This window comes from Simochromis diagramma, unplaced genomic scaffold (assembly GCF_900408965.1).
Source record: "Simochromis diagramma unplaced genomic scaffold, fSimDia1.1 OVJJ01000753.1, whole genome shotgun sequence".
NCBI lineage: Eukaryota > Metazoa > Chordata > Actinopteri > Cichliformes > Cichlidae > Simochromis > Simochromis diagramma.
The window spans coordinates 11,211,827-11,221,447 of record NW_024387523.1 but is presented as its reverse complement, the minus strand read 5'-3'; the positions used below and the strand labels follow the sequence as shown (position 1 = coordinate 11,221,447).

General features: G+C 42.5%; 1 protein-coding gene across 1 annotated transcript; it reads right to left on the bottom strand.

The window, feature by feature from the left end:
- Nucleotides 1-2,016: 2,016 nt before the first annotated feature.
- Nucleotides 2,017-5,578, bottom strand: lratd2a (LRAT domain containing 2a). Its single transcript, XM_040020805.1, has one exon. The coding sequence runs from the start codon at nt 5,097-5,099 to the stop codon at nt 4,275-4,277; it is 825 nt and encodes a 274-aa protein (XP_039876739.1). The 5' UTR covers nt 5,100-5,578; the 3' UTR covers nt 2,017-4,274.
- Between the last annotated feature and the right edge of the window lie 4,043 nt (nt 5,579-9,621).

Sequence of the window (9,621 nt, the reverse complement as noted above, 5' to 3'; positions counted from 1 at the left end):
TGTCCACAGTGAGGCCACAATCTAGGAATTTTCTCCTTTTCAGGGGTCACGAGCTAAAAACCTCAGCCGACTCTAAACGAACCATCTTCAAACCTCAGTGAGGAAACAAACTAAAAGGACAGATAGATAAAAACAGGGTCTCAACTGTCTCTCAGTCATTTTTGAGTTCATGCCCTGTAATATTGACCTAATCTGTCTGCAGTGCCACTCACATGGAGGCTGTTCCATCATTTTCACATGAGAGGATATTAGCTCTTTGCAGCCACGGCAGTAACATCTGCACAGATGCACTCCTGTCTTTTTAAACGACTCCTGGCTCACTACAAAAGTGTCTAATATACTCTGGAAAGACTGAGCTCAACAAGACTCCAAGGATGGTTTACCGTGTCCTAATTTGATTAGAGTGCTGCAAAGAATGTGAAAGCAACCTCTGGGAAAATGAAACACAAAGTAGCTTTAAGAGCCCAGATATCTCTCACAGTGGTGAACCACGTGAACCAAGCTATTTTAGCATGTTAGTTCCTCTGATAGGTTTGACAGGATGTCACATTTAAGAACAAGTTAAAAACATCAGAAAGCCGTGGTTTCAGTTTTACTGTATACTTGACATGTCAATGCAACCTGCAGTCATTTTGCATTTCAGTTGAAGTAAATGAAATGTGAAGGACATGAGGTGTAGGTATTTGTTAGAAGTCCCCCAGTATTCTTAATTTTTGTGGGTGAAGTAAAAATCTATTTATGCAACGCCTTTCTTTTTAGTGCTCAGATTGCAACCTATATATAAGACACTGATGAATATTTGCCTTGCAGCAACATCTGAGTTCTTTCACGAATAATAAACTGCACAAATAAATTAATATGTTCAAAATAGTTTGGAGTAATTGTTTGTTATGCACGGGCTTCAAGAGAAAACTGCACAATGCAGACTACTAAAATTCTAACTACTTACGCTTATCACTGCCATCAGTGAGGAACAATGTGCAGTCTTTCTGCCGATGTAAAGCTTTATCATCCCACTGGGGCTTTTAAAAACTCAATAACCATGTTCCATCGTGTTCTTAAGAGCTTCAGTGGAAACGGTTTACTGTCTGGAACACTGCAAAACTGAAAAGTGGGTTTATATGCAAAAACCAATGCAGCTTTTTGTATGATGGTCCTTTTGCCACCTGTTATTTGTTTGGAGTGCTAGTTAAATAGGAAAGTGGACAGATGGTCTAAAAAACACTGTAAACACTCGTTGTAGTTTGAGGAGGAGGGATTCTTCATTCTGTGAGAAGTTCTTCATCCAAACTTTCCTCCAGTTTGTTCACAGGGCCAAATCTTCACCTTATGACCTGTTGCTTCTGGCTGAATACAGTGCATATCTCACTTCTGCAAGCAGGAACACAGGCATGACGTTAGGGTCCCCTGAACAAATATTGCTTAAGGCGCTTTTTGTTAATTATTAATTCTGATCTACTTCCGGCTCCCTCTCTCTGGCTCCTGGAATCATCTCAGATTGTGGCTCTGTGTTTTTTCAGAGTTAATTAATGCAGGCATTTTACTTCCTGATAGTCTAAACCAGGAGAGAGCAGATTATCCAAGCAGCTTAGGTTACTATGGTGACACCTCTAATAAAGGTGAGCCCAGATGAAATGCAAAGCTACCTCATAATAACCGGTAAATCATGCATATTTCCACTAAAGAGCACAGATTTCAGCTTGTGCCTTTAAAACCGTGTGGTCAAATCAAAGTTGGAACTTCATGTTGTACTGAAAGCCACTTTAAACCAGCAATTTGACCTATAAATCCATCAGGGAACTGTTTCCCAAAAATCACAAATCAAGTAGGCAGTACATTTGTTTTCCCCTTAGACTTCCATATAGCTGGGTTTATTTTTACAGTCAGACCATAGACCATCAGTGTAAAAGATGAACATAGCATCCAGGTCTGAAAAATGAAGCCAAAAGTGCCAAAAACCTTCATCAATTTTAGTCAACAGGGATGTTTCATCTGTTTTTTTGTTTGTTTTTTTTAAAAAACTTCTGTTCCTGTAGGAAAACGTTGTGCGGCTGAGCCCTCCAGCAACTGAGTCACTCATTTTGAGACATACAAAATAGAACTTTGAGTCCATTAATGGGTTGCAAGATGTGTTTTTTACTGGCCAAAACCCAACCTGGTCACTGGTGGTGTGACAGTGATATTGGACAAAAAGGCCTGGCTTACAGTCTCTGGTCTAATTCATCCCGAAGGTGTTCTGTGGGGTTGAGGTTAGGACTCTGTGCAGGCCAGTCAAGTTCTTCCATATCAAATTCACTCATCCATGTCTTTATGGACATTGCTTTGTGCACTGGGGTACAGTTATGCTGGAACAGGAACCCCACACCAACAGGATGCCCCCTCCACCAAACTTTACACTTGGCAGAATGCCATCAGACAAATATCGTTCTCATGGCAACTGTCAAACTCAGACTCGTCCATCAGATTGCCAGGAGGAGAAGCATGATTCATCACTCCAGAGAACACGTCTCCACCGCTCTAGAGTCCAGTAGCAATGTGCTTTATACCACTGCACTGGCTTTGCGTCACGCTTTGTAACGTAAGGCTTGGATGCAGCGGCTCAGCCATGGAAACACATTGCATGAAGCTCTCTACACACTGTTGTTGAGCTAATCTGAAAGGCACATGGATTTTGGAGGCCTGTAGTAAATGATTCTGCAGAAGGTTGGTGACCTCTGCCCGCTATGCACCTCAGCATCCACTGACCCCAGTCTGTAATTTTACATTAACTACCACTTGTGGCTGAGTTGATGTCGTTTCCAATCGCTTCGCCTTTGTTGTAATACCACTTACTGTAGTAGCAAGTGTGTAGTCAAAACTGCACTTGTTGCACAGGTGGTATCCTGTTATATTTTTGTCATGCAGCACTGATAAAAATAATCAACTTCATTTTAAACATATATTTCCACTCTATGTGCTAGATCACTAGATTGATGTGGCTTTAGTTTCCTGTATTGTTTGCAGCAGTGTTGCATTCCCCTTTTTATGTGATCACAGCTTCACAGCCTGAAACCGAAAGCCTAATTTAAGAAAGTTAAGAACCACAGATTTTGTCAAACCAGCTAAGGTAAAGAAAGCCTGGCTGTGTACAACTTCCTTTATCTTATACCTCTGGTGATTCTGAGAACAAGAAGAGAGGATTAGCCAGAATATGCTTATTGGTTAATGACTTGTAATTGACAAGTGATTAACCAGTAAGTGTGCAGTTTCATACTCAGACCTGTCCCTCACTCTTAACATCAACCTTCAGAACACAAAAGGTGTTGATGACAAAACTCTTCTCCAATGCTTCACAGCAGGACCTCATTAACCAGTGAAGTCCTGCTGGGGTATGTGCATCCATGTTTGTTTTTTTAATACTGTCTATGATCCAGAGTAATCACCCCCTGCTGGCCATTTTTAAAAAACACAACTTTCAGGCACTTCTACGTGGACTTTACTTTTGTGACCCAGCATCTACATCCATCTTTTATGGACAGTCAACCAACAATTAAGAAAATGTATCATATGCAATGATGCACTGAATCCATATTGTGTTTCTCTTACTCTAATAATCAAACATAAGAGCACAGACAACAAGACTCATTTCAAAAAGAGACAACGATTCGTGGTTTACTTAAACTTCGGGTACAGATAACAAAGACAAGCTCCACAACATTTTCTTCAGATGTGCTGGAGTGAGGATTACCCTTAAGGGCAAAACGAACACTGCTTGTATTCAGCGAGCAGCTCTGACACTGCTGTCTGGGTGAAATGAGATGAAGTTGAACCACACAAGGATCGAGTAACAAGACACGCTATAAATAGAGAAAAAAAAAATCTGCTCTTCTTACAGAGTCATGACAGTTTAAGTCAGATGTGTAAAGCTTTTTATAAAACTATACATTCTGTGATTGGAGAGGCTTTTGGGAGGGGATGAAAATCAGGCTATTCAATTTATCTTAGATAGCTGAATTCATATTTGCTAAGGCCATATGGCAACAGAGGATGTTGAAGATTGTGGCGTTAAGGCAGTAGCGTCGATGTAACTAATAAAAACATGATGGACCAAAAATCCACAGCTGGACTGACAATATTCAGGTAGGAATTATGACATCTGTGCTTAACAGAAAACAAAGATATGGATGTTTGCTACAGGCTGGAGGACAGTGTAACAGATTGTGTTCGGTAAAGGCTACTCTACACTTAAGTTGCAAAGCAATTAGCCTATTTTGAAGAGCACGAAAAAGCGGGCATCATTCAGCTCCCGGCTCGCTTTTGATCTCCTCCATCCTGCTGTAATGAGCGGCCAGCTCCCGAAGCACGGCTGTCCTGCCCAGGTGATCGTTCCTCCTCTTCTCCATGATCATGTCCTCCAAACTCTGAAACTCCAGCACGTGCGGCTGTTTGCCCGTCATGAATATTTTCAACCTGTAGGGCTGCTTGCCTATGCGTATCTCCCCACCCATTTTGAACTCCCTCTTGCCGAACCTGCACCAGGCTGCAAAACACTCAGAGTTTCTCCAGCTCAGCTCCCGGTCCTTTAATCCCACCTGCTCCATCGCGTTCTGCACCACCATGTCCTGACCCAGAGCTTTGAATTTGTACAGCTCGTTAACAATCCGACACCTCCTCCCTTGACTCGCATCGGTCAGAAAGCTGTTCTTTACCTCGGCTCTGTGCAGGTGCACCACCTGGAAGTCTCCCACATACACCGCCCAGTGCGGGTACTGACCCGTAGCCACAAACTCCACCAGATCACCTGGTTTGCATTTGTTTAGCAGATTCTCTGGGGAGTAAACTTCCAGGTTCACCGACTTTGCGCTCTTCTCGTAAATGCATTCGTCTCTGTTGTAGACGGCGCATTCCACCTCGTCGCGCTGGTCGTACTGTTTCTCTTCCTGATTCGGGTCTTTATCGGAGCAGTCTACCGCGCAGCCGTCCTCCAGCTCGTCGTCGTCGTTGGAAAATATGTAAGAGACGCCGATCCGCGGACCGTCCTCGGCGTCCACGCCGTTGGGGTCCACTGTGGGAACTTCTGCGTAACTTAAATGCGACAGCCTGTCCATCTGGTTCCCCATGCCGCTGCTCACCTGGTAGCAGCTTGTGTAATGTGATCTGATGCCGAAGGCTGTTACCGGTCGCCAAACATCCCAACCATCTGCCACAAAAAGGCTAAAAAAACTTCCTTCGCCCTGCCCTCAGACAGGGTTTTGTCCAAATTACGCATAAGAGTAACTCCGTTTACCGAATGCGCCGATAACCACTCGGTGCCCCATCAACAAGTGGAGTTGGGAGGAAAAGACAAACTGCTTACAGATTCGGCAAGGACAAATATCCCTCAGGTGTAGCCTCACCTCCTGTTTCCCTGCGTAAAGTTACGTCCGCCCTCTGTCGCAAAAGAAACGATGAAAGCAAAATCCTCCACAGACACAACGACAGAGCGACGTGTTTGCCTACATACGTAGATATAAGCAGCTCAGGAACTGAGCAGCGTGCCACACCGGGTGACTCGGCATCAGCAGGGACTCTCTCCAGCTACACGCAGCGCCGCTTTTAAAGCGGAAGTGCGCGTAATTTTCACCACCGCATCTTTAATATCCGCTCCTGCTCTCTAATGAGCCGTTTCGTTCACTCGGATGCTCAGTTCATGCTCAGACTGACTCATTAAACTGTAAAACAATATACACAAACATTTTATTGTGTTAGTTGTTTGCAGTCAGATGGATCTACTTTGAGTCTGTTGGTTATTTTAATTGTAAATATAGTTTTGGAACTGAGGATATATGTATATTTGTGAGAACAAACAGACTAATTTTATGATTACTTTTTAGTGCTCTGGTAATTACTGCAGGCACACTGTCATGGTCTTAACATGTATGTAAGTGTTTGTGATGTTCTTTGATTTGTGGTGTGTATTGGAATGAAAGAAAATCAGTTAGTCAATCAAACTAGATCCTGGAATGATGAATCTATAGATAAGTGACTGATGCCTTGGTACAAATTACCACTGTCCTATAAGGGGACAGTGGAGTGGGGTGTGGGGGCGGGGTTCTAACATCTGGAGATATTTTTACAGTTTTGACCACATCTCTGTCCTTGAATGAGCTGAAGCTGCCAAGTACTTTGCCTGCTATCTCCTGGAGGGACCATAATATTTCCATTATGTTTGTACTGGCTCGTAGAATGCCTGGAGGTGCTCGGTTATGGACTATTTTCTCACCACTGTATCCCCTCCGTCGAAGGGAATATGCTCCCCGAAATGGCACACACTGCTACTGCTGCTGCAGCAACCTCTGTGTGACAACACCTGTATGTGAAACGGCTTGAGGAACAGGACAGGTGCTGAGGGCTGCGAGCAAACTTGCAGTTTAAAGGAAACAAATGTTACATTATGAAGACGAGCGAGAGAGAGACAAACTTTGCAGGGTGAATGACCCTAAGTGTGACCTCAGTATAGTTTCAGTGTCATTCTGTCCTTGGTGAAATGCAGAGTCACCTATTACAGATTTCTGCAGTTTAAGCAGGTAGAAAGGTCTCATTTAAGGACTCAACAGATTAGGAAGGAGACCTTTCGGCAGCACTCCTCCAGACTATCAGGTTAATTAAGAGACTGACCTGTCGTAGAGCTGCAGAGGATCACATTAAGTTATTTCCCCATAACCCCCGAGTAGTCCAGGATGAATTTTTTTCCAGGTTAGTAAGACTGTGGCAGGGTCACAAAGTGCATCTGTAATGCAGATTTCCAGGTCACAACAGTGCCACTGAGCGTTAGCACTCCAGATATGGATACAGCACTGTATGTAACTGTAATTCCACTTTTAGAGTTACATCAGCACATTTTTTCCGAGTTGAACGAATGTAATTAATCTAATCAGGCACAAGAGTTTGTAGACTTGTGACATTTGTGGCCCCCAGATGCTCCAGATGCTCTACTGGAGTATGAGGGTGTGCATGTGTGTCATTGTTTGACCCGATACTGATGCAGCTTGATTCAACGATCATCTACTTCTGATGACATAAAATGACATAAAAATGACAAAGCAGCAGACTGCTGTGTGTAAGAGGCTGGTGTAATTTCACCATTCACAAGCGTTTCATCCACTTCGGCTCAAGTTTGTGCTCATTGTGTGAATAAGCACAATTTTTTTTCTGGGCTTTTGTGTGCAGCTGTGTGCGCACGTGTTTTACTTTCCTCTTATTTCACTCTGATGCCCTGCAGCAGCCTCAGTCTGACACTGCATAAGATAGGAGTCAAAAATAACATGCAGAATGAATTCAGCAGATGTATTACACCTTTAGAGGATGAGGTTTTATATCAACGCAGGCTGAAGGTGTTGGGAAAGAAATAGACTGTTAGAGTGGTGACATGCAGCCTATTTGACCGCTTCTTGGTGCTTCTTATCCTCCGGTGGCATGACCCAGTTTACGCCCCCGGTGCCCCCTGGTAACACTCTGTAATTTGTGGTGCTGGGAAATTACTGGAGCAGGGAGGCCTGGGAGACACACTCAATTAGACAGGGCTCCACCTGTCCGATGGGGACACAGCCAGCCTCAGACTGACACCTTAATCTCCCCCCACCCCAAAATTGCGGGCTTTTCATAGCTTTTTCAAAGGCTGCACAAGCAGGTATTCAACAATGCGTTTTTCAGCTCAGTGTCCGTTAAAATCTATGAGGATAGTTGAATATGTGTATACTTGAGGCAGATGGACAGAGCATCCGGACCGCTGCGTCTTGCACACCATCTGTTCCACCTGGCTTGGAAAACATCTAATGGCCTACTATGGTGTAATGTGATTGGCCACAAGTCAGAGGCTGTGGGCGGTGGAATCAGTGATTCAAAACCTTCAAAAGTGTACGAGAAATAAAATACACCACTGCAGGATATTTTAATGGAGAGGGGGGAGGACAGAGTTTGATCTTATTACATATTTATTTATATTTTCATATACTTTTTACATATTTATCTGTAATAGTATGTAACCGGAGACGAGGCAAGATGGAGAAAAGGATAAAGGAAGGGCATGGTGAAGGAATGTCACTTTCTTCTTCTTTTTTTGTAACCAATGTAATTACAAGATCATGTTTAAATCTGTCAAATATCCACAGTCCCATTAAACAAGCTACAACAAAGAGTTCCTAAAATACCTGCTGACATATAAAACTAGCATTTTAAACACTGCGGTGGATGTATATCTAGGGGAGGAAGGGGGTAGGGGGGTGTATCTGGGACGACTGAGTAACTGCAAGTAGATAACAAACAGGCAGGACTGGGAGGAGACTCTTACAGTGAAAGGTAGGCGTGTATTAAAACACACCCGTGACGTGTACAATACTCACGCAACATACTCACAATGGTTTCTACAGTCATCATGCTTCAAAAAGGTCCTTGTGACAGTCGTTTTTTCCCCTATTTTAGCGTCACGTATCAGAAACTACCACAAGTGGGTCAAAAACAGAATGTAGATTCCTTAAAAAAAAAAAATGGAGAGAGAGCTCAACAAACTGGGTTTCCATTTTAAACGCAATAAAAAAAAAAGTACTCTATATTCTCAGAGCAACACTGAAAAAATTCACGATAGGCTTCAGACACTTTTTGGGCCATCACATCTCTGAGATGCTGGGCAAAGCATTAGCATTTCCATCCCCTGGGTCTGCAACAGCCTTCACAACAAAGTTGCCTTCTCTCTAGACTACAAACCCCCTTATTTTTTTTCAAAACATGGTGTAAACAGAATCCCCTGGAGAGTGAGCAAGGCTGGCCAAGAGTGCACTGCACAAAAGCTGATCCACAGAGAGGCAGAGAGAGATAGCTGGCAAGCGACAGTGGCAACAGCCCTGGGTCAAACACGCAGAGCTAACTGTTCCCATTCTTTTCAGTTTGGTTCAGTTTGATTCATTTTGTCAAATTCTTGATAATGGCTGGCAGGTTTTTTGATCCGACGTTGGTAATTTTTATTAGTTAGACACACTACATCAAATGCATATTAACAATTTAAAAAAAGAAAAAGAAACTTGTGAGATTTAAAAAAAAAAAAACAACCCCCCAAAAAAGGAAATAAAAAAAATCAGGAGATATGATCCCAGACCTGGTAGTTTTTGATTGGCTGAAAATAATAAGGCAACACCAAAATAAAAGAACAGAGAAAGGAGTAAAAAGAAAATAAATCATTATAAAGAAATAAGGTCTTTGGTGTTCTCTAATGGATTAAAAAAAAAAAAAAAAAAAAAAAAAAAAAAAACGCAGTTTCTCAGATGCCTCGTATGACACTTTCCTTTTGGTGAGCTCTAAAATCACGTGCACACTACAAATGAGCCAACATTAAAAAAAAAAAAAAAAAATTACATGATGTTACTTCATCCACAGGTTTGAAGAAATCCTGCACAGTGCAAATAATAAATGCCCCAAATATTGATTACAAGTAAAGAGGAAAGATTTTTTTGTGCAATAGTATCATGCATTAGATCACTTAACATGAGACAATACAGGGAGGCAGCGGGGTCTTATCAACCTGGTTAAAGTCCAAAGAATTGGTCCTAGAATATGCATATTGTCAAATGATTCCTGAAGAAGTCTGTTCAACACTTTAATGTTTATTTT